This window comes from Cokeromyces recurvatus, assembly GCF_025118155.1.
Source record: "Cokeromyces recurvatus strain NRRL 2243 chromosome Unknown BX663scaffold_5, whole genome shotgun sequence".
In the NCBI taxonomy this organism is placed as follows: Eukaryota; Fungi; Mucoromycota; class Mucoromycetes; order Mucorales; family Mucoraceae; genus Cokeromyces; species Cokeromyces recurvatus.
Window position 1 is genome coordinate 827,956 of NW_026251391.1, and position 25,797 is coordinate 853,752.

The 25,797-nt window shown below is 30.2% G+C and overlaps 14 protein-coding genes across 14 annotated transcripts; 6 read left to right on the plus strand and 8 right to left on the minus strand.

Annotated features, from left to right (window-relative positions):
• Positions 1-170: 170 nt before the first annotated feature.
• Positions 171-608, plus strand: BX663DRAFT_484165 (mitochondrial ATP synthase g subunit-domain-containing protein; the record flags this gene model as incomplete). Its single annotated transcript, XM_051524538.1, has 2 exons — positions 171-222; positions 319-608. The coding sequence occupies 2 exons, from the start codon at positions 171-173 to the stop codon at positions 606-608; spliced, it is 342 nt and encodes a 113-aa protein (XP_051385678.1).
• A 250-nt stretch (positions 609-858) lies between these two features.
• On the minus strand, positions 859-3,394 carry BX663DRAFT_484166 (P-loop containing nucleoside triphosphate hydrolase protein; the record flags this gene model as incomplete). The annotated part of the gene is made up of 5 exons (XM_051524539.1): positions 859-963; positions 1,036-1,960; positions 2,038-2,561; positions 2,636-3,028; positions 3,083-3,394. 5 exons carry the CDS (start codon positions 3,392-3,394, stop codon positions 859-861), a joined length of 2,259 nt encoding a protein of 752 aa, XP_051385679.1.
• A 458-nt stretch (positions 3,395-3,852) lies between these two features.
• On the plus strand, positions 3,853-5,058 carry BX663DRAFT_429581 (P-loop containing nucleoside triphosphate hydrolase protein; the record flags this gene model as incomplete). The annotated part of the gene is made up of 9 exons (XM_051522740.1): positions 3,853-3,879; positions 3,943-3,964; positions 4,060-4,070; positions 4,141-4,202; positions 4,283-4,352; positions 4,417-4,461; positions 4,540-4,585; positions 4,668-4,906; positions 4,981-5,058. The coding sequence occupies 9 exons, from the start codon at positions 3,853-3,855 to the stop codon at positions 5,056-5,058; spliced, it is 600 nt and encodes a 199-aa protein (XP_051385680.1).
• A 181-nt stretch (positions 5,059-5,239) lies between these two features.
• Positions 5,240-6,446, minus strand: BX663DRAFT_549664 (uncharacterized protein; the record flags this gene model as incomplete). The annotated part of the gene is made up of 5 exons (XM_051531163.1): positions 5,240-5,408; positions 5,478-5,826; positions 5,904-6,117; positions 6,196-6,340; positions 6,403-6,446. The coding sequence occupies 5 exons, from the start codon at positions 6,444-6,446 to the stop codon at positions 5,240-5,242; spliced, it is 921 nt and encodes a 306-aa protein (XP_051385681.1).
• Positions 6,447-6,668: 222 nt separating this feature from the next.
• BX663DRAFT_500602 (60S ribosomal protein L23) lies at positions 6,669-7,151 on the minus strand (the record flags this gene model as incomplete). Its single annotated transcript, XM_051526347.1, has 2 exons — positions 6,669-6,753; positions 6,833-7,151. Coding segments are annotated over 2 exons (402 nt in total), but the record flags the coding sequence as incomplete, so codon positions are not given.
• A 438-nt stretch (positions 7,152-7,589) lies between these two features.
• On the minus strand, positions 7,590-9,337 carry BX663DRAFT_500604 (uncharacterized protein). Its single transcript, XM_051526348.1, has 3 exons — positions 9,193-9,337; positions 8,036-9,113; positions 7,590-7,946 (listed from the first exon to the last, which is right to left on the minus strand). Exons 1-3 carry the CDS (start codon positions 9,269-9,271, stop codon positions 7,841-7,843), a joined length of 1,263 nt encoding a protein of 420 aa, XP_051385683.1. The 5' UTR covers positions 9,272-9,337; the 3' UTR covers positions 7,590-7,840.
• Positions 9,338-9,704: 367 nt separating this feature from the next.
• On the minus strand, positions 9,705-13,814 carry BX663DRAFT_500605 (uncharacterized protein). Its single transcript, XM_051526349.1, has 7 exons — positions 13,673-13,814; positions 13,378-13,596; positions 12,967-13,140; positions 10,676-12,913; positions 10,365-10,596; positions 9,950-10,303; positions 9,705-9,865 (listed from the first exon to the last, which is right to left on the minus strand). Exons 1-6 carry the CDS (start codon positions 13,676-13,678, stop codon positions 9,951-9,953), a joined length of 3,222 nt encoding a protein of 1,073 aa, XP_051385684.1. The 5' UTR covers positions 13,679-13,814; the 3' UTR covers positions 9,705-9,865; position 9,950.
• A 563-nt stretch (positions 13,815-14,377) lies between these two features.
• On the plus strand, positions 14,378-15,185 carry BX663DRAFT_500608 (uncharacterized protein). The gene has a single exon (XM_051526350.1). The coding sequence runs from the start codon at positions 14,670-14,672 to the stop codon at positions 14,901-14,903; it is 234 nt and encodes a 77-aa protein (XP_051385685.1). The 5' UTR covers positions 14,378-14,669; the 3' UTR covers positions 14,904-15,185.
• Positions 15,098-15,893, plus strand: BX663DRAFT_500610 (uncharacterized protein). Its single transcript, XM_051526351.1, has 2 exons — positions 15,098-15,690; positions 15,752-15,893. Exons 1-2 carry the CDS (start codon positions 15,175-15,177, stop codon positions 15,827-15,829), a joined length of 594 nt encoding a protein of 197 aa, XP_051385686.1. The 5' UTR covers positions 15,098-15,174; the 3' UTR covers positions 15,830-15,893.
• Positions 15,894-15,998: 105 nt separating this feature from the next.
• Positions 15,999-16,855, plus strand: BX663DRAFT_429698 (uncharacterized protein; the record flags this gene model as incomplete). The annotated part of the gene is made up of 3 exons (XM_051522750.1): positions 15,999-16,313; positions 16,373-16,399; positions 16,454-16,855. 3 exons carry the CDS (start codon positions 15,999-16,001, stop codon positions 16,853-16,855), a joined length of 744 nt encoding a protein of 247 aa, XP_051385687.1.
• A 21-nt stretch (positions 16,856-16,876) lies between these two features.
• On the minus strand, positions 16,877-18,043 carry BX663DRAFT_549670 (uncharacterized protein; the record flags this gene model as incomplete). Its single annotated transcript, XM_051531164.1, has 6 exons — positions 16,877-17,209; positions 17,280-17,400; positions 17,459-17,559; positions 17,637-17,756; positions 17,833-17,960; positions 18,022-18,043. The coding sequence occupies 6 exons, from the start codon at positions 18,041-18,043 to the stop codon at positions 16,877-16,879; spliced, it is 825 nt and encodes a 274-aa protein (XP_051385688.1).
• A 1,278-nt stretch (positions 18,044-19,321) lies between these two features.
• On the plus strand, positions 19,322-20,677 carry BX663DRAFT_291001 (glycosyl transferase). Its single transcript, XM_051522012.1, has 3 exons — positions 19,322-19,915; positions 20,009-20,306; positions 20,399-20,677. The coding sequence occupies exons 1-3, from the start codon at positions 19,353-19,355 to the stop codon at positions 20,399-20,401; spliced, it is 864 nt and encodes a 287-aa protein (XP_051385689.1). The 5' UTR covers positions 19,322-19,352; the 3' UTR covers positions 20,402-20,677.
• BX663DRAFT_500626 (mannosyltransferase putative-domain-containing protein) lies at positions 20,657-22,551 on the minus strand. The gene is made up of 4 exons (XM_051526352.1): positions 22,231-22,551; positions 22,058-22,141; positions 21,095-21,993; positions 20,657-21,035 (listed from the first exon to the last, which is right to left on the minus strand). Exons 1-4 carry the CDS (start codon positions 22,472-22,474, stop codon positions 20,688-20,690), a joined length of 1,575 nt encoding a protein of 524 aa, XP_051385690.1. The 5' UTR covers positions 22,475-22,551; the 3' UTR covers positions 20,657-20,687.
• Positions 22,552-23,860: 1,309 nt separating this feature from the next.
• Positions 23,861-25,365, minus strand: BX663DRAFT_583956 (uncharacterized protein; the record flags this gene model as incomplete). Its single annotated transcript, XM_051532222.1, has 2 exons — positions 23,861-25,121; positions 25,201-25,365. 2 exons carry the CDS (start codon positions 25,363-25,365, stop codon positions 23,970-23,972), a joined length of 1,317 nt encoding a protein of 438 aa, XP_051385691.1. The 3' UTR covers positions 23,861-23,969.
• Between the last annotated feature and the right edge of the window lie 432 nt (positions 25,366-25,797).

Sequence of the window (25,797 nt, forward strand, 5' to 3'; positions counted from 1 at the left end):
TTTGATTTCTGATTTTTTTTTTTTTTATTATTCAGTGGAGTGGACCCCTCACTAATACTCCAGTTATTTATTTTTTTTTTGTTTTTTTTTTTAATTCCACGCCCCTCCCCTCTCCTCCTATTTTATATATTTTACAAGCTTTTCTCCGTTAAAGATTATATATAAAAAATATGGCTTCCAAGTATATTAGTTGTGCTCAAAACTACCTTAACAAACTTATAGGTAAATATTAACTAAAAAATATATATATATTTATATATATATTTATATATATTCATTTCACTTTTTTCTCTCCATTAACAAGAATATTCTCAATAGCTCTTCAAAAGCCTATTGTCTACAACACCAAGGTGGCCGTTGAAGTAGCTAAACAAGTTTATAAAAAGGAAGGCATGGCATTCCCTACTGGAGCACAATTCTCTGAAGCTCAACAAACTCTTCAAAACAACTTGAAGATCTCAAACTTGAAGAACTTGACTTCTGCTGATGTTGTAAAAGGAGGTGTTGTTCTTGCCGAGATTTATACCTTTTTCCTCATTGGTGAAATTGTTGGCCGTAGAAATTTGGTTGGTTATAATGTCAAGTCTGAAGATCATCACGAACACTAAAAAAAAAAAAAAATGATAATACATTATACGACCTTTGTTTACTTGTGTGTGTATGTTTTTTTATGTAATACAAAATTCCAACTGTTTGTTTTTTTTATTGAAGGAAAAGAAAAAAAAAATATTATTAAAAACAAGCATTTTATTTTATTTATTTAATTACATATCATCTATTCTATGTATAAACAGGGTGAATATTAGTTATAAATTTATAAACATGTATAATATGTGATTTCAAATATATCGAAAGCATTTAGTTCTTCTTTTGTCGAGCTTCGGCTCTTTCTCTTTCTTCTTCTTCTATCATTTGTAAACGTCTTCTCTTACGACGACTCATACCTTCATATTTATCCTGTTTCTATTAGAGAGAAAAAAAAAAGGATTAGAATTAAATCAAATAACCTACAGAGATTTTTTTTTTTCATTGTACCTTTTTAGTTGCCTTTTCTGCTACTGGCTTGTTATTACTTTCTTTGTTAGCCTTTTGTTTTTCAGCTTTTTGTTTTTCAGCTTTTGTTTGGAACCAAGTTCGAGCAGGTCTAGAATAGATTTCATTACTATGAAGAATCATGTTTTCAGTCTTTTTTAATCTCATTTCAGTATTTCTAATTGCACGTTCTTGCTTTTCTTCAGCTAAAACTTCTTTAATTTGAGGACCTAAGCTTTCGATCTTCTTCTTATAACGTAAAACCAACTCATGGTTCACCACACGATTCTTTACTTGAGAGCTTACAGAGGATTTGATAGCCATCTTTAACATCTTACGATCTGCTTCACCTACTAAGGTAACTGAACGACCATTGCGTCCTGCTCTTGCAGTACGACCCACACGATGAAGGTATTGGGCGAATTGTGTAGGCATATTGTAGTTAATAACTGTTTCAATACCCTTAATATCAAGACCTCTTGCAGCTAAATCGGTAGCCAACAAATAATCAACTTCACCATCTCTGAAACGTTCAAGGGCTTCAAGACGTTGTTCTTGTGATAAGTTACCATGAAGTTCAGCAGCTGATAAGCCCATTAAACCAAATAAAATCTTCATTTGATGTGCAGCTGCTTTAGATCTAAAGAAGATGATCACTTTCTTTTTAAATGTCTTGCGACATAATGCCATAAGGATAGCAGAACGATCTGCCTCACGTGCTTGACGAATACGTACAAATTCTTGAATAAGACGAGATGCTGCTTGGTTACTGCGATCAACAAATAAACGTACTGGATTATTCAATGACATACGAACTAATTGATCTACATTATCTGTCATAGTAGCCGAGAAAAGCATAGTTTGACGAGAACGAGGGCAAGATTTGACGATTTCATCCAATTCGTCAGCAAAACCATCTTCAAGCATACTATAAATAGAGCACATGTTAATAAAGTATTCTAGAGTGAATATATATATATATATATAGATAACTAACTAACTTACCGATCTGCTTCATCCATCACTAAGATTTCACAATTATCAAGATGGAAACCTGAGGAGTTACGAACATGATCAATTAAACGACCAGGTGTAGCTACAACGATATCAGGTTTTAATTTAAGTTCTTGTTCTTGAGTCTTGAGACTTAAACCACCAACACAAAGACAAAAGGTAATATCTGTATAATTGGCCAACTTGACAGCAACACTGTGAACCTGTGCGGCCAATTCACGAGTAGGACAAAGGATCAAGACACGTGTAGTAGGTGTTTGTCTTGGTCTATACAAAAGACGTTCCAAGATGGGTATAACAAATGCGGCGGTTTTACCTGAACCTGTCACTGCGCCACCACAAATATCTTTGCCCATTAATGCGACAGGAATAGTACGAGATTGAATATCTGTAGGCTTTACGAAACCGACACTAGACAAACCTTTAAGAATAGGACGAGAAAGATTCATAGAAGTAAAAGCTTCATGCTCTTTAACTGAAATTTCTGATTCGTCTGCAAAATATTCCTTCTTACGCTATAACATTAAATATGTATATATTTTTTAGGATTCTATCCTTACAAAAGTAAACAAAAAAAAAAAAAACCTACTTGAATTTCAGCTTCATCTTCAACCTCATCATCATTACTATCTTCGTCAATATCTTCAGATTCATCTTCTTCACTTTCGCTTTCGCTTTCGCTTTCGCTTTCGCTTTCACTTTCACTTTCAACATCTTCTTCTTTTTCTTCTTCATTCACTTCTTCTTCTTCTTCTTCACTTTCTTCACTTTCTACATTTTTAGCGCCTCCACCAAAGCCATCCAATGCCAACTCATCATCATCGCTTGCACCCACATAATCATCCTCATTTTCTTTATTTTCATCTTCTTCTTTCTCTTTATCTAAACTTTCGGTTGTCTTCTTAGCCTTGGCTTTCTTTTCTTTTACTTCTTTTCTTTTCTTTGCAATAATATCATCAATTGAGGTTCTTGGAATATCTCCCTATTTATTCATATATTATTTTTTTTTCAATGTAATCATTTTTTTTTGTTATACCTGTTGCTTTTTCAACATATCACGAGCAGCGGTAAAGTCCCAAGCATTTTGATTCATTTTTCCACCACCATCTAAAGAGAATGTAAAATTGTTATCGAAATCATCCGCTTCCTCATTATTTCCTTTTGCATTCTTTTGACTGTCATTCATGGCTTTTTTCTTTTGTTCTTTCTTGGTCTGCTTTTTTGATTTTTTTAAAGTCTTTTTCTCGACAGGCTCTTGTTCTGGTTCAGAAATATCTTCCATAATTTCTTCGGTAACAATGTTATCATCGTCATCGATGGTCATTACAAAATCATCAGTCATTTTCATTATTGGTATCTAATAATGATCTAAATAAATTTTTTTTTAAGCTTTTAGGGAAATGGCCTGAAATGATAGCCTAAAAAAGCTTCTAGTAGTATAGCAGGATAAAAAAAAAAAAAAAAAAAAAGATGGTCACAATAAAAGTCACACTAACATTAAAAGTCATCCATATTGCCCCACAATGATTCATGCAATAACACTACAGCTTTTTTTTGTTAACACCCCAATCTGATGAGGAATAAAGAGTTATTAAATTTCAGCTGTTCATTAGTTGTAGTTGTAGTTGTTTTTTTTTTATATGAAGACAACTCTATATTATGAGATCATATTTTTTTTTCCTTATTTTAAATTTGGTTCCGTTGTCCACGTGAGCGTTATTGTGTTAACCCTCTTTTACATTAAATCATCATCATTCGGTTTTTTTTTTCTTTTTTTCTTCTTTTCTTTTCTTCTCTAAAATAATTATGTCTAATTATAATTACATCATTAAAGTAAGCTTTATGACTGTATAAGCTCTATTTTATATTAACATTTTTTTTTCATTATGGTCATAGTATATTATTGTTGGAGATTCTGGTTAGTTGTTTGAATTTAGTTATTTTAACCTATTTGCTGATCATTAATATTACTTTTTTTTTTTTTTTTTTTTTTTTTTTTTTTTTTTTTTTTAGGTGTTGGAAAGGTACTTTTAACTAATAAATCCATACTATTACTCTTTATTCGTAGTTTATGTATTTTTTTTTTTCGACTAGTCTTGTTTATTACTTCAATTTACTGATAAACAATTTTATCCAGGCCGTGAATTGACGATTGGGTAAGGAACAAATTCATTCTCTCAATTAAGATATATATATATATATGTGTGTGTGTGTTTAAATATCAAGACTTATTTAGAGTCGAATTTGGTACTCGTTTCATTAAGGTAGCTGATGGAAAGCAGATCAAGTTACAAATATGGGATACTGTAAATAAGACATAGAATAGATCTATTCATGTACATTTAACTCTGATTTATTAGGCTGGCCAAGAAAGCTTTCGAAGTATTACACAAAGTTATTATCGAGGAGCAGCAGGTGCATTACTAGGTATAATTGACATAGAACACAGCCATTGTTTTTTAAACTAATTCATTTTACTACTACTTTTTCAAGTTTATGATATATCTAGACGAGAAACATTTGAACATGTTTCGACGTGGTTAACAGGTTTGTAATAAAATAAATGACAGTATATGTATATTTCTATATATATTTTCATACTCATCATCTGGCTATAATAGATATTAGAAACCATGCTAATCCTCATACAACTATTGTTTTAGTTGGAAATAAATGTGATTTAAATGAACGTCATCGACAAGTCACTCGTGAAGAAGGAGAGAAATTTGCTAAAGAAAATGATATTCCCCTTTTTATTGAAACTTCAGCCAAGTCAGCAGAAAATGTTGAAAAAGTATTTGCCGAAGCTGCAGAAAATATCTATGCAAAGATTAAGTCGGGTGTATTTTCACCAAATGAAGTAAAGTAGTAGTTTTATACATATTTGTATATATTCATTTATTAATCCATTATTTATAATTTTTTTTTTTTTAGACATCAGGTATAAGATTAGGTCATTCACAAAGTGCACTTGCTGATGAAGTAATAGGAGACGGAAGAGGATGTTGTTAAGAATTATTGTCTTTTTAATCTTGCTAATGTTTCCAACAGAATCATCCTTATACCTTCACTTGCATTTACTTGCTTAGCTTTGTTTATTAGATTCTGAATGGGAATAGTTGTTCCTGTTATCTAATTTTTTTTTTATACATATTAGATTATAGTCTATTAATCTTTTTTTTTTCTTTAAATATTAAACCCATACTTTTACATTTTCTATTCTATTTCCAGTATCATTCAACTCAATATGTAATACGGCTTCTATTGGTTTTGCATAAGTAATTCGAATTTTTGTACTTGATTCAAAATCAATTCGTTCAACTCCATACATTTGGTTACACATATTTACATAATCTATGTATCTATTTGACATCTTTAGTATCAAATACCACTTGACACAAAAAGAAAAGACTTTTTCTTTCTTTCTATACCTAAAATAATCTTCTTCGATTTGTTTATTCTTTTGTTGATTCATACTAAGCACTTTATTGGAAGTTTTTGTTAATTCCTCTGCTTTTTCATTTAATTGATTAACTTCTTCTTCTAGATCCTCTACAGTCCATTGTTGTTCTTCTATATTATCTTGCTTTTCAACAATGGCTCTATTTAACTTGGTTATTTCCTCTGTCTGTCCTTTTAATATAATCTTGGCTTCTTCAATCGTATATTTACTTTGTCTTGATATAAGTGAATCTATTCTTTTTATCTCTTCTTCCATGGCTGTAATCTGATCAAGCATGTTTGTTGCTTCATCAATAACATGAGTCGAATCTTTTCTAGCTAAAAGGAAAAAAAAAATAAATAAAATAAAGTAAGTTTACTATGTTTGTTGTGCAAACAAGAACTAGCTTATTTACCAGCCTCTAAAGATTGAGAGAGGAATTTGATTTGATTTTTGAGATCTTCTATTTGGAATGTATAACTATTGAGCTCTTCTTTTAATGCTTCAGCTTTTTGTTCAGATTCATTTAAATTCATTACAGGAAAAGGTGAGGGTTCCAGTAATCGTTCAAGAAACATTTGTTGTGTAAAAACCTCATTATAATGCTTTTGAAGACTTTGAAAATGATCCTACAATGTGTTATATAAATGAGTTATATATATATATATATACATCGACAAGTAAATGTGAAAATAAAAGTATGGTACTTGTAAATCTTTTAATTCTTCTTCAAATGCCTTTGGGTGAAGAGATGTATCATCTTGTGTTCCTGTCAAGAGACGAGCCTTATGTTTATATTCTTCTTGGCCTTGGAATAGATGAGTTTGCGTTTTATTTAATTGCTCTATTTCTCTACATTGGAAATAATATGAATACACTTTTTTTTTTTTAATCGGTATTGTTTATTCTATTACAATGGTAGTTTAATTAAACTGTCTGGCTTCACTGGTATTTGCATTGAATAACAAAATATATAAATATTTTTATTTATACTGAAAGAAAAGAAAAAAAACAAAATAAAATAAAATAAAAATAAATAACTTTATAAATTAAATGTGTCATTAATCAATTCAATGTTTAAATAAAATGTCCATAATCAATATAAAAAACACGCAAATTTTCATTGTTTGTTTATTATTTTTATATAGAATTTAAAGAAAGAGAAAAATTAGTAGGGAAAGCTTAGACGACGGTACCAGAAGCAGAGGCAATACGAGGCCACAAATCAGCACATTCTTTAGCAACAGGACCAGTAATGGCAGAACCTTTATGCAATTAAAAAAATAAATAAATAAATTAATAATACATTCATTTTTTTTCTTTTCTTTTTCTCTTTTTTTTTACCCTTCATTTCACCCTTGGGGTTAACAATGACACCAGCGTTATCCTCAAAGTAAAGGAAAACACCATCTCTACGGCGCCAGGCCTTACGTTGACGAACAACAACAGCAGCCATGACCTTCTTTCTCAATTCGGGCTTACCCTTCTTAACAGTGGCAACAACCATGTCACCACAACCAGCAGCGGGGAGTCTGTTCAAGTGACCCTTGATGTTACGGACGGCAATGACATACAAGTTCTTAGCACCAGAGTTATCAGCACAGTTCATGACAGCACCGACAGGGAGACCGAGGGTCATACGGAACTTAGTACCGGAAACGCTAACTATATATATAAAAAAAAGAGGGGAGGGGGGGAAGGAAAATATTTAGCATCATCATTAAACTACACTCTGATTTGAAGCATTCGAGATGATGACGATGATGATGATAATGTCATGTACAGAATGAACCCATAAAAAAAAATGTAGCTTGAATAACCCTTTTTCTTTCATGGCTCTTTATGTTCTATTTAATCGTTATATTCATATCCTCCTTTTCGTTTCTTTCTCTTTTTTTTTTTTTTCTTTTACTTGTAAAAAAAAAGTAATTTGGTCTTGAAATAATAAACTGTCCTTTCTATTATTTACTATCATATCCATCCATCCATCTAATCTTTTTTCTTTCTTTATCCAGTTCAAAAAAAAAATAAAATACTTTCTTTCATCATCTCGAATCCTTTTTATCTATACTTTACCCTTAGGCATTATGCAGAAATATAGAGAGAGAGGAAGATCTATCTCGTTTGATATTTTACTCCTCTTTTCTTTTGATTCATCTACACATACAATTTTCACCTCGCTCCCCACCCCCCAAATTTTAGCTTTTTTTTTTCGGGCTTTTTTTTTGTGAATCCGGAGCGTTCGGACTTTTATTTATTTTATTCATAATCAGTGCAAGCCGGACAAACTGTATTATATACATAAATATATGTGTTTTTTTCATGTAGATTGTATATCAATATAGCTATATCTTAAATGCTTAGTCTTTTCTGACAGGAAACACATAATGTTGATTTACGTATATTGAAGCCCTTTTCATATATATTCATAGGAAAAAAGGGTTGACGGATTGGAAGCCTTTCATTTATTTATTAATTAAATAAAAAAAAGGTTAGGTATATAAATAATAAACTCTATTTTTTTTTTTTTTTTTTTTTTTTTTTTACCATATTTTGCTTCTAGATGATACTGTTGTTGTTGTTGTCAAATGTGTCTTTTCATTATCATTATCATCATTGTTATTATTATTAGGCTTAACTACTTTTCTATTATCATAACCACCTTTTTTAAGGGCAACAGCAATAGAGAAAGAAGAGGAAGAAGGAGAAGGAGAAGAAGAAGAAGAGGAGGAGGAAGAGAGATGGTCTTTATAGTTATAGGCGGATATGAGTCTTGCTGTTAATAGACCAATGACTTGAAAACTTCCTCTCTTATGAGCTAAACTTTCTTTAATAGCTAATAATTCATCACGGCTATATTTAATAGAGGTTGTAGAAGAAGAAGAAGCATGATGATGATTATTAAATCGAGCATAGATATCCATGTCAGGGATAGCCCATGAGGGTTGAGGTCTATCGGAATTTGCTATATAAAAAGGATCCTCATCATCAAATAAAATAAGATCTTCATGATTTTTAAAAATGAGTTCATTTTCAGGAACATCTTTTTCTTGATCCTGTATTAATACTTGACTATCTTTCAATGAATGATCCCCTTCAATGATATCAAAAGAAGGAGGAGGAGGAGGAGAGATAGTTGGTTTATTTCCTATAGTCATGTCATCCCATAAATAGATTGAATTCTCTTCTTTCCTAACCTCTTCCTCTTCCTCTTCTTTTTCCTTTTCTACTTTATCATCATGAAATACATTCCATAAAGTGATTGTCTCTGGCTCTGGTTGTTGATGAACTTCTTCCCTTTCTGGAGGAGTCGTGATGAGAGAGAATGAGATATTATCTCGTTTATTATGATAAGGCTCTGTCTGTGATGAGATTGAGGTTTGGATCATGTGAGAAGGGGAGGAAGAGGATTCCTTACGACTGTAGATACTGTCCGCAGTTGTCCCATTAAAGGCAGTCATAAGCTGAGATAAGACATGATGGCCTTGTTGTAAAGTGGCTGACGGCTGTGGGTGGCAAGAAGTACTTGTGTTTTTGCTATCATTCATAAGAATAGGTGAACCAGGTTCTGAATTCAGAGAGAAACGAATAGTAGCTGGCTCTTCTACTCTACTTGATGTTGATTCTATTATATGTATGTATGTATATATAAAAAGTTCAATAATAAATAGTTATTCATAAGATGCAATAAAATATTGAATAACCTCTTTCTGCAAACCCAATCCACTGTGATGGGGCTCCCTTTAAGTTTGTTTTTAGATTACTAGGTCCTAGATCTTCCATCTTTATAGATAGATAGAGAGAGATATATATATGTATATTATATATAAAAAGAAGAGAATGATAAAGATAAAAAGGTAACTGATAAAGTAAACAAAATCTACTTTATATATCGGATGACGTTATTTATTTAATTGCATATTTTGATTTAACTGGCTGACAAAAAAAAAAAAAGGAAAGTTTACTTTGACATGTTTATCTATCACACAATTGTTTGTGTTATACATGCAGCAGCTAGAAAACAACAACAACAACAACAACAACAACAACAACTCTATACTTTATTTTGGAAAAAGGAGCAATAATTATCTTAGTCTATACATGAATGGAGTTTTTTTTTTTTTTTAGTTTAAAATATGAGCTCTAGCATTATCATTTATTTATTTATTTATTTTTTTTTTTAAAAAAAGGTACATGAAACCAAACTGTATAGATCTGTGTGTGTGTGTGTGTGTGTGTGTGTGTGTGTGTGTTTTCTTTTAAAAAAAAAACCTCCATTATTGTATCACAGTAGCAGCAAAAAAATATTCATTTTTAAATTTATCAAGATATAAGAAGAAACACATGTAATATACAATAGCTACAAAGTAAGTAATTCTTAACAAAAAAAAAAAAAAGTTGTAATAAATAATAATAATAAAAAAATAGGTATATATTAGACGTAGTAGAAAAAAAAAATACTTTAAAAACCAGCCATCGAGATTCGATTGAAATGCACAACTTGATTAATCATCATAGCGTCTACTCCATAACATTCTTGAATATGTCGATACGCTATATCTTTATTTACTTCTCCTGATGTGACAAGAATTAAACCACTTTCTTTTACTGTCTTAATTAATGCAGGAACTTGAACTAAAGTTTGTGCACCACAAATGAGACCTAATAGATTATTTTGTTTTGCAAACTTGACTGCTTCCTTTAAGGAAGAACATCGAATATCTATATTCTCCTCTTCCGTGTATAATGTAGTATGATTACGTTTAACTCCTCGGTGCATACTGAACCCGCAATATGTACTAAAGAAAACGGCATCTACATGTATTTAAATAAATATATATGTATATTCAAAAGATATCTGGGTTTATATACTTACAATTAGGTTGCTTCCAATTCACTACCATACAAATAGCTGGATTATAAGACGAAAAGAATAAACTTCGACTCGCTGTATCAGGAGATAATGAGCGTACATGATCATAAATACATTGAAGAATTGTATCTACAAATGTATTTCGACATGTTATATTGGTAAATGAATATAATCTTTGATCACTAGGTAAAGGGTATTTTAATTCAAGATGTAAGCCCATATTCAGAGGGAGTTTCTATATAGATGTATATATATACAAAAATGTTATAAATCATTATATATATATATGTGTGTGTGTGTGCGTGTATACATACTTTTAAAACTTGCTCTAATGACAAGAATGACTTGTAGTCATTTAGTTTTTGTATAATAAAACTATTTCCAGTAATAGGACAGGTATCATTTAAATTGCTTTGTGAATGAGGCCTTTTATCATTTAAGATAGCTTCACCCATTCGCAAAAATTGGTGTAATGTTAAATCAGATACAGCCAAATCTAAGCCTTGATAGGATATCATCCAGTTCGCAAATACAACAGGTACAAGGTCCTTTGTTAATTGAATAACGACACGTACATAATCTCCTGATAAGGATGATGCAGTAATAAAGGATGGAACTGTAGATGAAAGCGAGAATGAAGTGTTGGAAGAACCATTGACAGAACTAGTAGTTGAGGGAGTGATGGTTGAATAAAAAGTAGTTGTGTGTAGGATAGGGTCTTCATTCATTTGAGAAGAAGGAAGAGGCAAAACGGTATTGGTTGATTTCCAATAAGTTTCAATACGACCCCCAATTTCTAATTGCACACCGCGAAATGGACTGATAACAGAATAATCATAAGAGAGTTCACCTATCACTTTTAAATGACCATCTAATAAAGGTAGAGTACAATGACCCTCGGCTATCTTGAAATCGACAAGAATAAAAGTTTGAGGTAAGGCTACAGCGCGTCCCAAGACCTTTGAGCCAAATGTAGCTAAAATGTCAAACTCTAACAGAAAATCATTTAATTTATCTACTTGAAAGTTAAATACATCACGGTCATTTACTAAAGGTAAGATGACACTATGAGGGATCATGCCAGTATCAGGCTTGGATGAGATGATTAAACGCATAGAGGAAATTTGGGCATTATCATATAAACGGATAGGAGGTTGATGAAGACTGATTTGAACTTGGTACTTGCGATCAAGATAATTATGACCATAAATTCTAAATGGGATAATAGGGGGCGGAAGAGATAATGAAGGGATAGCATCTAATTCATTTTCTAAATCGGGTCCATTAAGGTCGTTACTACTGCTCTTCTGACTCACAAAGGGACTCTGAGATGCGGATGATGATGATAGAGGGGGCCTGGTTTCATTCATCAATTCGACTTCACAACCCGCATCTAACAAGAGTTGTACACAATCCATATGACCCTCCCAGGCAGCATAATAAAGAGCTGTTTTCCCCTTTTCATCCTTTGCATTGACCTTACAACCTGCATTGATCAAGATCCGCACACAACCCACATGACCATCATTAGCAGCCCAAAAGAGAGGAGTCCAAGAGTTATATTTATCAGGTTTATCAATATCTTCTTTCTTTTGAGCCAAGACACGACATAATTCTACATGACCTTGACGAGCAGCAAGATGAAGAGGATAAAGAGATTCCGAATTAGGTAAATTTTTAGCGCCTTGGTTATATAAGATAAGGGCAATATCAGTATGACCAAAATGACAAGCAAGCGATAAAGGGATATGATCGCCATCATGACGTGGTTCAATATTAGCATTTGCCTGAATCAAGATTTCAACACAAGGGGTATGACCATTCATGATTGCATAGATAAGAGGGGTAAAACCATCATGATCTCGATGTTCAATATCGATTGTTTGACAGGTTAAAAGAAAAGAAAGACAATGACTAAAACCATTCATAGTAGCATAATGAAGTGCAGTTCTACCATAAGCATCCGTAGAGTCTACTTTAGTTCCATGATGAGTACAAATTTCTAATAAATCCAATCTTCCGTTCATAGCAGCTACATGTAAACAGGAACGTTCCATAATATCATCCACATATTGAAAATCAACAAGATGAGTATCAATTAAGATGTCAATGATTTCTTTAGGAGCCTCAGAACAAGCATGCCAAAAGACGCGAGTTAATCTACCATGATCTTCATAGGAAGGATGTTGACGTATTCTGTCTAAAATTTCTCGAACAAGTGAAGTTTGAGTACTTGAAACAGCCTTAACTAATTCAAATTCAATATCATCAATTTCATCCGCATTATTGTTATTATTAAAGTGAGATAAAGATAAAGTATCATGATTGTTAGTTGAAGAAATAGGACTTATAGGTATACCCTCTTGAATATTAGCGAGTTCAATACGATTAGCAGAGGCCATATCGGATAATTCACATAAGATTTGAGTATTAAAACAAGGTTGAATATCAATTTGACGTGATAAATAAAGTTCTTTTGTAGATGATTTAGATCGTTTATCCCATTTTTTTAATATCTTTCGAAAGCCCTCATTATTCAATTGAACATATTTCTAATATTATCATTTAAATATATTCTATTCTATTCTATTTTCCTAACTATTACCTGAATCTTTGTTAATTCTTGTTCAAATTGAATAAAGGCTTCCTGTATTGCTTTATATAAAGTTGAAGCATGTTTCAATCGACGTGTATCTGATTGGAGGACCTTTTTTTTATCAATTAGAGTCCTTAGTCTAACTTTTAATTCATTTTCTTTTTGAAGATAAAATGAGTTAATCTAAAAAAGAAAAAGAAAATTAGACTTTATATATATTGATATATAGATATATGTGTATATATATGTGTATACATGTGTATACATGTGTATATATGTGTATATATGTGTATATATGTGTATATATGTGTATATATGTGTATATATGTGTGTATATGTGTATATGTATATATATGTGTATATGTATATATATATATATTATATACATATTTAAAGTCTTATTTGAAAGGAGTGTGGTACCTTTTCAAGTTCACGTTCTAGTTTAAAGAAAAAAGCAGCCTTTTGAGATTGTAATAACTTTGCTCGATCTTCCTCAACCCCAATAGGTGGTAAACCTAGTTCTCTCAAACTATCCGCAGGAGTTTTTAATAACGAACTGATAAACTTTTTAAGGCCCTTATAATCTAAATAATAAGGACTCCATTCTGTGAATTGTTGACTTTGTATTTGCTTGCCAAACTGAAATTTTGAAATGAATGAGTTAAAATGAGTAATGAGAAAAAAAAAAATAAGAATGAATCCTCATGATTTATACCTTCATTAAGATGACCTATTAATGATTTAGCAAAGTACTTGTAAAAAAGAAAAGAGAGAAAAAAAGATGTATTCTATTATCGTTTGAAGTAAAAAGAAGAAAAATAAAAATAATAAAAATAGTTATAAAAAAAAAGAAAAAGGGAGATCTTTCTTAGGTGATACAATTTAGATTTGTTATGTAATTTATTCTTTAATAAAATTGACAAAAAAAGAAGTGTTAGAAGTTCCATCTTTTATTAAACAATAAATGACATCTTTTAAAGAAGTAATAAAAAAGCCATCTTTAATATATTAATTTTAATCTTTTCATCTTTGTGAGGGAATCATTTAATAGAAGCAGCTAAACTTTTTTTATTATTATTATTACTAGGTCTTTTTATTCATCTTTTATACAAGACAAGATAATGAGGCAACAGTTGAACCTAGTCCATGTTTCTAGAGCAAATATGACAGGGGGAGAAGAAGTGAATAGATAAGTCGATATAATAATAATTCTTCTTAGAGACATGCGCTCTTTTAATGAGAGGATATATAGTAATAAAGCTTCACTATTTAGATTCAATGCCCTTTCGTATAATAATTAAGAATAGATGATAATCACATGTAATTATGCAAATTTATACATTTAACAACAAGTGTGATCATATGCATGTCTTTTCTATTATGGCTTTTATCTTTATTTAGGGAAATAAGGAGAGAGAGAGAGGTTTTTGTCTTTTTATTAAATTTAATTATAAATAAAGGGGAAACTTTTATGTAATTTGAAGAATGGAAAAGAAGAATAATCATCCTGTTCAGCGCTATAAACTAGCCAATAAAGTACCCTTTTATTTATTTTTATGATTGTGGAGAAGATATTCTTCTTCCTTCTCCACACAAAAAGCTGAATTTCAAATGTTTTTATTTTGTATTTGTATTTATTTTTTTTATTTATTATTTTCTTCTAACCTTTCAAATATACCCTCTAACAATAGAGACCCTTGTTTCAAATTGGCATGTTCTCAGCAATCAAAAAAAACATTTATCCAGCCATTGCGTTATTAACTATACCTGTTGGCTATTACATTGGAACAGAATTAAGAGAACGAAATGATGCTAAAAAAGTGTTGAAGGAACAAGTTTATGATGAAGATGAAATGAAGAAATTAAGACAACAACTTGAAGCATTAAAAGAAGAACGTAACCTGGTTCTTTCAAAGATGCAACCAAAAATAAAAGAAGAAGAATGAATTAAATTAAAAAAAAGAAAAAGATATACAGTGTTTCTTTCATTCATACTATTTATTTATTTGTTTTTAATTCACACTTTCCATATTCATCTAATTTCCTCTACTTCTTCTTCCGCCCCCTTTTATTTCCTAATATGTGCAACGTGTATAAAACTCCTTATTATTGTTACATGTATGCATGCATCTATCTACCCTTTTTTTTTCTCCTTTTTCGTTGTTTCTCTCTCTCTCTCTCTCTCTTTCTTTTTTTTTTTCTTTTTTCTTTGAAAGAATGTTAAAAAATCAAGGATATATGACTACTACTACTACTACTAATAAACAGCAATGTCATTCAAATTCTACTACTGTTTATGATAAAGTAAACCAAGATTTATTTCAACAAAACCCTATAGAAAAAAATAAAAAAATACCATCTATTACTACTATTTTCTTGTTACAATTACAAGCCCATGTTATCAAAAGACTTGTAGAATTATCAAAGAAAAAAAGAGAAAGAAGGATACAACATTGGATCTTGTTGATTCTTTTAGTTTTATTAGATAATATAGCACGTATCTTGAATATAGAAAATGAAATGAATAAAATAAGAATAATTGAAGAAGAAGAAGAGGATCATCATGCTTATGAAAGAGATAAAAAGAAAGGAAGCACGTCTACGAAGAAAAGATTTAATTTACCTCAACAACAAAAACTACGTAGAATTACAGGTCAACGTGAAATGAGTATGCATACCTGTTCTTCAAAGGAAACAAATTTAATGAAAGGAACTTTATCATTTACAACAAAGGTAAACTATAAATAAACACGATGATTATAAATCATTCAGCTTAAAATATGAATCATAATAGAATCAACATCAAAAACCAATCATATCAAAGCCATATGAACGTTGTTGTTCTGCTTGTACAATAACGAATCCATCCTAGTAGGGAAGCACACACGCACAAAATAAGGAGGTGGAGATAAAGTTGATTTTTTTTTTTTTTTTTTTTTTTTTTTTTTTTTTTTTTGTTACAATAATAATTCATTGTGATCAATTTCTTTTTCACTTTTTATTTCTTCTTCTTTTTTTTTTCTTTTACTTGCTTTATAATAATGGATAATGATAACAAACTAATTCATCATGGTTGGAAATCTTTTAAAGAAAATCGTACAAATTCAGACTTGTATTCAGAAAATACAGTGATTATGTTTGTACCTACTTTAATTGGTACAAGAGGAAATGGTTCTCAAATCCGTAAATTCTTTTTACATCCACAATTCTCTGATAAAATATGTATAATTCAAGAAACAGTGTATAATACATTGATATCCAATCATAAATTAATAGAAGAAGTTGTTTGGAAAGTTCATTTCAAAGGTTCTGAATGTAAATGGTTATTACCCAACCTTCAAGAGAATCATTCTATGGTAAAGAAGAAGAAGAAAAAGAAGAAAAGGATATTAACTTTTTTTATTGTTATTATTAGATAAATACAACGATTCAATTCCCTCTAGTAAGTCTTCTATCCCTTTTATTATTATTCATATTTAGATTTATATAAAAATAGACGCTTTCTGCTTCTTTTGATACAAAAAGTCATAAGATTGAATCCATTCGTTATTTCTGGGATCAAGCTTGTATTTTAAAACAATTAAATATGATGTCTTCTTCTTTAGTAGTAGGTGAACAACAAATTGAAACTCTTTGTTCACCTCATAGAGTACAATTAACAGGTTTAACTAATCAAGATGAAGTCATGATGAAACCTTCTTCTTCTCGTAATATCTTTACTTATCAACCTCCTCCTCAACGTCCTATGGTCAGTCCTTCTAATAAACTAAATTCAACTTTTAAATTTACTCATGATGATGGTACTAGTCAACAATCAACACATAAAGAAGCGATCTCTTCTTCTTTACCTGCTGCTGGTAAACCTACGCCTCGTATACATCGTAATGTCATTATTTAATAAACCTATTTTTATTTATTTCTATTCATCTACTTCTTTCGCTGTTAATAATAATAATTCAACTGCACGATTTAAATCAGATTTAGATTTTATCAATGCATCTTTAATATTCTCTCTTGAATAATTAGGGAACATGCCCAAGATTGTATTTATATCTTCTTCTTTAATCCTTTCTTCTCTTGGTCTCCTTTTACTATTTGTATTCAAAACAGGTAAAATATATCTCCATGTCAATCTTCTTATCCATTTAGGAAATCGCCATTGCTTTAATGTATTTATTCTATCATACAAAACACCTACAGTAAGACCACATATACAAGGGATCATAGATGATGTTGAATTTGTCAATAATAGCTACACTCCCCCCATAAACACAATGTAAATAAATAATGTGATTAGACACTAATAATAATCATCATACTACCTGTGTTGCTGCAAAATATGTATATGTTTTATCTGACATGGTTGTACCCAACATTTTCACTTGATAACTAGGAGGAATCATTTTATGAAATTGATACAAAATAGAAAATAGAATTGCATAACTGTATATTATAAAGGGTGAATAAAAGACGTTGAAGGGAAATAAAAAAAGAAACTTACGGTCCTGAAGCAATTGATCTAAATCCAATTCTAGAACCTACTGTGACAGATACACCTGCTTGTAATAAAGTAGATAGAACAAAGGATATAAATATAAAGGCCTAAAATATATATAAAGTTACATTATGATTTTTATCCATTATATATAAAAAAAAAAAAAAAAAAAAAACTCATTTACTGCATATTTTGCACTTCCATATCTTCTTTCAATAATTCTTAGCTTATAGATTAACCATGTTCCAATGACAGTTGTACCAACACTATTAAATGTCCAAGGTGAACTAAATATTCTCCACAACTATTCATGTAAAGATTCCCATTAATAATAATAATAATAAAGAATAGGAAAGGATAGAAATAATAATAATACTTACTTGGCCAGTTACTGTTAATTGAGAAACTTGAAGAGACATTCCAGATCCTGCTTTAATTATATAAGCTAATGCAGAACAACCACCTACAAGAGGCACCAAAAATTTGGTTACAGGTGCATTAAGGAAACCTAATATTCAAATAAGTAATTTAAATAATAAAGACTTGGATATGCATCAACATATTATTACCTGAAGGTCCTTCTACATTCATGTTGTAATGATGATGATTTATGTTTCAGTGCTTTTTTTTTTTTTAACTGGTGAATTGTAAGTAAAAAAAAAAAAAAAAAAAAAAAAAAAAAAAAAAAAAAAAAAAAAAAAAGAAAAAGAAAAAACAGTGAGAAAATAAAATTGTATTCATAAAATTTAAACTCATCACCTTTTTTTTTTTATGCTTATTTTGTCAAGAGAAAATATAAAGAGTGTAGAGTTTTCCCACTTTCCAAATAACATGTTGTAAATCAAAGATAAAAAGTAATAGTCCATATTTGCGGTACAATGTGTTCTATCCAAGGAAACATTTTTTTTTTACAGGTGAAAAAAGCCTTTATTTATTTATTTTATAGCATATACTTTAGAGAACTACATGCGGTATCAGTTGCTATATATCTTTTTGTTTATCATTGAGTTGCATCTACTGTTATTGCCCATAAGAATTTCTTACTGTACAAATAAACATAGATGGATTCATAAATTCGAAAAGAATATCAGAGAGTTGATTCCATGAATAATAGATAATTTTTAAAGCGATAGTTAACAGAACCTTCCTACTATTACTTTAATTAACTATACAAGTTAATTGCCTCTCAGAGATATGCAAGAAGCTTGAAATAGTATATTAGTTTGGATGCTACTAGTGTAGAAACTTTTTGAAAAGTTTTCTACTTTTAAATCATTTTCAAATTGTTACAATAATAGACACAGTCTGTCTGTCTGTCTGTCTGTCTGTCTGTCTATCTTCTCTTCCTCCTCTTTCAGGCTTTAGTTTTAGAATTTAACATTAAAGAAAAGGCACTCTAATATTTGTATATATTATGTCTAATAAATATTCTCAAATCAATATTCCTTTATTTGTCTAAAATTAGATAGAATGTCTCGCCGCCCGCACGTTATTTAAAATTTAAAAGTCAGATATTGTCATGTCAAATTAAACGTTGCAGGGACTGTATAACCAAGAATAGCATAAGATTAAAATTTAATCCAATCATATTATAACAATTGTATTGTTGTTTGATATATTGTCAAATTAATCTAGCATGCACATAGATAATGTTGTTTAACCCTAATAAAAAGGGTATTCCATGTTTCAAAGCAACAATTCTATTCTGCTGTAGTGTACGCACTTGATTTTATATATGCTAAATAACAAGGAGTAAAACGAATCTGTAATAAGAGTGAGAAATCTCCTTCCCCCCCCTAAATAATATTTCCAAAAGTGTATATTATAATAATATATAAAAAAAAGAGTCCAATTCTTTTCTCTTTCTCTCTCACTTGTTATTTTTTTTTTTCTTTTTTCAATGACTTATAAAAATAGACCCATTATAAGAATTCTATTAGTATCATTTATTCTAATAACAAGCATATATACATTCATACAAATCTTCTATTTCAATCATACAACAAATACTTTAAAACAATCATCATCAAGATTTGAAGATGACTACTTTTATTACAGCAACTCAGTATGGCAGCATACAAACCCTACACATTTAAATTATCCTCATAATAGATTTAAAGCTGCTTTTTATACATTTGTTAAAAGTGATCGTACTTCACTTACAAAATTACGTTCAACTATTCGTAATTTAGAAGATCAGTTTAATAAGAAGTATCATTATCCTTACATCATTTTTTCTAATGAAGATTTGAATGAAGAATTTCGAGAATTAACAAGTTCGATAGTGGCTGATTCTTCAACTACAATACGTTTTGAGAAAGTGAATGACGATTTATATGGTTATGGACCTAATACGGATTTAAAGAAAGCAGAAAAAGCACGTAATACTTTAAGTGATATTATGTTTGGTGATAATGAAGATTATCGATTTCAATCAAGATTTATGGCTGGTACCATTTATAGGTAAATGAAAAAAAAAAAAAAAAGTAACAGAAATGAATACATGCATGTATAGTTTTTTTATTGACTTTTATGAAAAAAAAAAAAAAAAAAAAGACATCCCCTCATGCAAGAATTAGATTATGGTTGGCGATTTGAGGCTGGAACTGAATATATTTGCCCTATTAATGAAGATCCATTTCAATTTATGTTTGAAAACAATAAAACAACTTCATTTTCGATGGCTTTATATGAATATCGAGAAACAGTTCCTACTTTATATCAAACAGTTCTTGATTACGCAAAGGATCATATTCATTGGATCCAACCTTTTGGTGACTCGAATAATCTTTGGCATTTTATTTTGAATGAAAACAATAAATTCAATTATTGTCACTTTTGGAATAATTTTCAGGTACACATTCGTCATTTATTATTGTTATTATTATTATATGTGTATTTAAATGTTGTTGTGTATTAGATTGCAAACCTTCATTTTTATAAAAGTGAAAAGTATCAATCATTTTTCAATTATTTAGATGAAGCAAATGGCATTTTTTATGAAAGATGGGGCGACCCAATCATTCAATCTTTAGGAGCTGTTTTATTCTTAAAAAAACAAGATGTTCATTTTTGGGAAAATATAGGATATCGTGTGTCTGATTTCTTTACTCATTGTCCTTTAGAAAGATCGCTTTATTCGAAATGTACTTGTGTTCCTGAACACAGTTTTGATTATAACGGTTATAGTTGTTTAAGGTTTTATTAATAAAAAAAAAAAGGAACTATATACTGATTACGTTCTATTGTTCTTTTTATCTAATTCAATTAATTGTTTCCCATATTCTCTTTCTTTACTATTTAATTCTTGAATCTTATCCTTATTTTTAATACATGACGTTTCAAATTGCCAATCTTCACCTTGAGCAAAATGAGTAAACTTCAAGTATCTATTTTCCCATTTATTTTTATTTCTAAAGACGCCTCCATTCCACCACCAGGGTTGATTTTCTGTGTCCAAGTGAAGCAGATTACCACACACTGTACCTTCTGCACCAGCATCACCTAAACCACCAATGACAGCACCCACCGATTTGACAAATGCATAAGGTGACTGAATCATTTCAAATCCAATCCAAAATGTCTATTATTATCCATCAAATAAATTATTACTTGATACAACACAATACAATTTTTTTTTACCTCTTTATCTCCATGAACATGCTGATAGGAGACATGGTCCCTTTCATTTTTATCATTCATTTTACAAGTAGCTAATAATCCAAATAAAGCCTTTCGTTTGTTTATCACGACAATTCCAGATTCTTGTTCATGAGCAGAGGTTGTCTTCCACCATCTCGATTGCTCCACAAAGGAACTATAAGTAGGTAAGAAAGATCGAAGCCAGATACGACCTTGTTGAAAGTCATTAAATAAAGTACGATCAAAGAAGAATAAAGCCCCCGTAGCCTCATAACCTTTGTCTTCAAAGAATGTTTCTGGCTTTTTAAACATAAAGACATCAGCATCCATGATCAAGACTTCTTCAAAACTACTAGCTAAGATGGCATAAGGTTTAATTTCCCATCCATTAAATTGAGTATATTTATTATTAATTCGCTTTGAGATATTGATGGTGGTTACATTAGGGAAGGATTCAAAGAAGGCTCTATTTTCTTTAGATAGATCTGATTCATCAATATAAAATAGTTCAATAGGCATATCTGACTTGAGAATATTTCGAATAGCTGGAATTGAAACACGAGCGTGTCGAAGATGGTCATCGCTTACACACATGACAATACCTCGACTATTTCTATTAGACGGTTTATTCATCTCAAACACATTCTTCCAATAAGGTCGGATCCAGGGGAAAAGGATTTGTTCTAATCGATTATATAATTGCCATGTTTCCTTATATCTTTCACTAACAACATCTATTCCGTCTTCAGCAATTAAAGGATCCAAGTATTCAAAGAGTGCTTTAAAGGTACGTTCCTGAGTTGTAAGTGTTTTAAAATTTGGTATAATTTCTGGAATCGTTAATAAGTCTGACTTTATATTCTGTCCAATAGGTGACTTTAAGAATTGAAGTGTGTCCTCTGTAAATTATAATCATGGTTATCACATTTTTCCTTTTTTTTTATCCAAATTTAAATGTATTACCTGTCCAAGGCTCTAAAGTAGATGGTACAGCAATATAATACTTGTCAAGTAATTCTTGATTTACAGTGTCATCAAGTGTCAATTCTAGAAAATAAAAAAATAAAAAAAAAATTTTTTTTCTTTAAAAAAACAAAACAAAAATACGAATAAAATTTATACTATTCTTATTTTACTTGGCTCTAAAACAGATCGATTATCTAAAATCCTTTGCAATCTTTCTCTTTTTAACTCCATTAATAATTTCTCTTCTTGCTCTTTTTCTTTCTGAAGTGCTATTCTTGCTTCTTCTAGTTCTCGTTCTTTTTGAATTGCATTTTGTTGTTGAATATCTAATAAATAATGAAATAAAAAGAAAAAGCAAAATATAGCAAGAACAATGAATAATAACCGAATAATCCGAACACGATTTGTTTGCATTTATCTACTATATAAAATATGTATATATATATAAAAGAGAGAGAGTGTGTGTGTGAGTGAAAGAGAAAGAGAAAGAGAAAGAGAGAAAAAAGTACCGAAAAGGAAATTTATAATCAGCATTTAATAATAAGCTTATTTTTTGTAGTGGCAATAGTGTGTCACTTGTAATGTTATTTCTTGATTTATGTTATCAAGCACTCAAAACAAAACAATAAACAACATATAGAATACTTTCATATTATATCCATTTTTCAATACTTGAATGATAATATCACATACACGCATAATAGAAGAAAGAGTATGAGGAATACGATAGACTCTAAAATAATCATTTCTTTTTTATTGCCACGTTATTTACTGTTTTTCTTTGAAATAAGTGATTGAAATGAAACAATTTATATAATACACGTTTTAGATACGATGCAAGAAAAAAAAATAAAATAAAATAATTACTACTTAAAGTACTAAGGACTGCTTTGTAATAAAAATCAATTTTATCCTACTGTCAATTTAAAACAAGTAGCACTTGGCTGACATGCCTATCAAGAAAGAAATATTATCTTTACCAACTATTATCAATCTTAAATCTTTGTTTCGAGTAAAAAAAGTAACAGCAGATAAAAATTCTTTTGTTTTTTATTTTCTTTCTTTTTTTTTGTTTTTTTAGTTTCTTTCTTTCTTTCTTTATTTATTTATTTAAAATGACTAACGTTAACCGAACAAATACAATTAGAATCAATAGAAAGATGATAATGCATCTTCTCTTCCTTTATGGGAATCTTCTTGCTTGTGATATTCACAATTTTTACAATTTTGACGGGATATGAAACCTTCCGAAAATAAATCATATGTGGTGTTTTACTGTCTTTTGATTCCACACCTTTGAAGCCATAACAAATCAACAATTACATCTTATTGGAAATAGTCATCTATCGCTATTCCATAGAACAAAAGCTATTTAATAGGGAGGAAGTTTTTTTTTTTCTTTTATTAACAAAACAAAAATAGGTTCAGTCATATTATTATTATTATCATTATCAGTGCTAATTAAATTTAGTAAGTTTATCATATGCCTTCTCGCATGATAAAAGTCCTTTATTAAGTTCAATAAGTCTATCATATGTCTTCTGCCATAAATGGAGCCAATTTAATAGAATAATCATGGTTCTTATCTTGTTACAGAATAAACCTTTGTATCTCGTCGTTATTTAAAAATAACTCGCCCTCTTTATTATTATATGCATATAATCTTTTACTTGTTGTTTAGATCACTGTAAGCTTGAGACAATGGTGAACTGTTTTATCAGTTTGTATATAAGTATGTATGTATATATATATATATATATATATATATATATATATATATATTTGTATGTTGACTAAACTATCTACGTTATCTTAGAGTAATTGTCGTTTTATATAGTAAACAGTATTCTCATCTCTCTTCTTTTCTTTCCAATATGTTACTTTCAAGCATATTGATTATATAATTTATTTAATATAAATAAAGTTCAATTTCTTCATCATTCATATCTTGTTCATCTACTTCTTTTCTGTCTAAATTAGCTTGTGCAAAACAATAGACATCTCCATAGTCCTCGCGGAATTGAAGAGAATTAGCCATACTTCGAATATATCCTGGTGTCCAATTCAGGATATCTTGGTCTTTAAACCCATAACTCTTTAATTTATATAGTGCAAATTTTGTAGGGTCCTTCTTGCTGTCGGGTCGTGTCCGGTTTTCAATATGTTCTTGAACTAGCCTGAGATCATTTTCTATTTGCTCATGTAACTCCTTACTTTTCCTAAATACGCCAATCGTATACTGTTCGGGTCTTAACGTCATCATCGGTGGCTCCTCCTTATCCTGTTGGCCAAAGGTCTCTAGGATGTCACTTAAATAATAATGTACATACTTTCTTGAAGCTCCCTTTATCCATCCAATATTCTTTGCACATGCAAATAAAAAATCAACATATTCAGCGTATCGTGACAGGAATGAAGCCAATCCTGAAAAACACAAGGGAAGAAAGTCGGCCAGGCGCAGATGGTGTGTACATGATATCCTTCCACGTTTACGACCCGCTATCCCTAGCTCAACAAAGAGACATAAGCCAGAAAGGATGGCGGTTACGGTGATCGTCGGTCGCGCCTTTTGTGCTAGGTTTAGACCATATAATTCGCCTAGCTCTATCAATGCCTTTGTCTTTTCTGCAAGTTGTTCGATTGTAAAGAACGGCTTCTTCTGCTTCTCCTTCTTTCCTACACGACTCACCCTATTCAATTGATTTATAATCGCTGTATAGACACGATCTATGAAATAATCAACTTGTTCTGATGTCCTTTTCCAAATATGAACTTGAGAAGGCTGTCGTTTTGTAATCGTAAAATACGCCTTTCTAACTTGAATTATATCAAGTGGTAACGTAAAGTTTTCTATAAAATCGTTCAAATCCCATTCAGGTTTCCATTTACGACTTACTAAAAACGCAACGCAGATGGCTACCTCTGGTACATATCTATTACTAAATTCAGAAACATTTTCCTTTATAATCTGTTTCCCACTTGTAATAAGATCTTGTGGGAATTCAAAATAAGCTGCGGTTACTCTAAATTGATTTACAAATTCTGTTTCTCTTTTATTCGTCTATATATATATATATAGATATATATATAAAGAATATAAGCATGTGAGAGAGATGTAATATTTATCATGATACGATTACCTTTTCAGCAGCTTCAGCAATGGACAATGGAATAACATCATCTGGACATGTAGATTCTGTACTAAGAATGTTTTGCTCATGAACTAGACCACATTGAGAACAACAAACGGAACTATCAATGTCATTAATGATTTGTTTATCACTGCCACAATTTGGACATTGCATGATTTTATTTCAAGAATCGTATAGTTGTCTCAATTGTGTATTACATAAAATTAATTTTGCTGCCAAATAATAAAATAAAGGAGGACAATAAAATTTCTCCTACTTTTTTTAAAAAAAAAGAAAAAAAAAAAAAAGAAAAAACTACTTTTTAGAACAACCAATCAAATTGTGAATAATGAGGCGTAACGAATTTGGAAATAAGCTTCATTTAGTTTATATTCAACACAGAAATACTTTAGGCGATAAAGATCAGTATAAAAAAAAAATAAGGCTTAATATATTATATGTATTCAAACTTCTTTACTTTCTTTATAATAAATGTATATTTTAAAGATTGCTATGAAAATAGAGACGTAGGTCAAAAAAGGATACTCCTCATGTATTTACATTGGTTCTATCACCCTTCTCACTTGACTGCAGATTTAGAAAAGT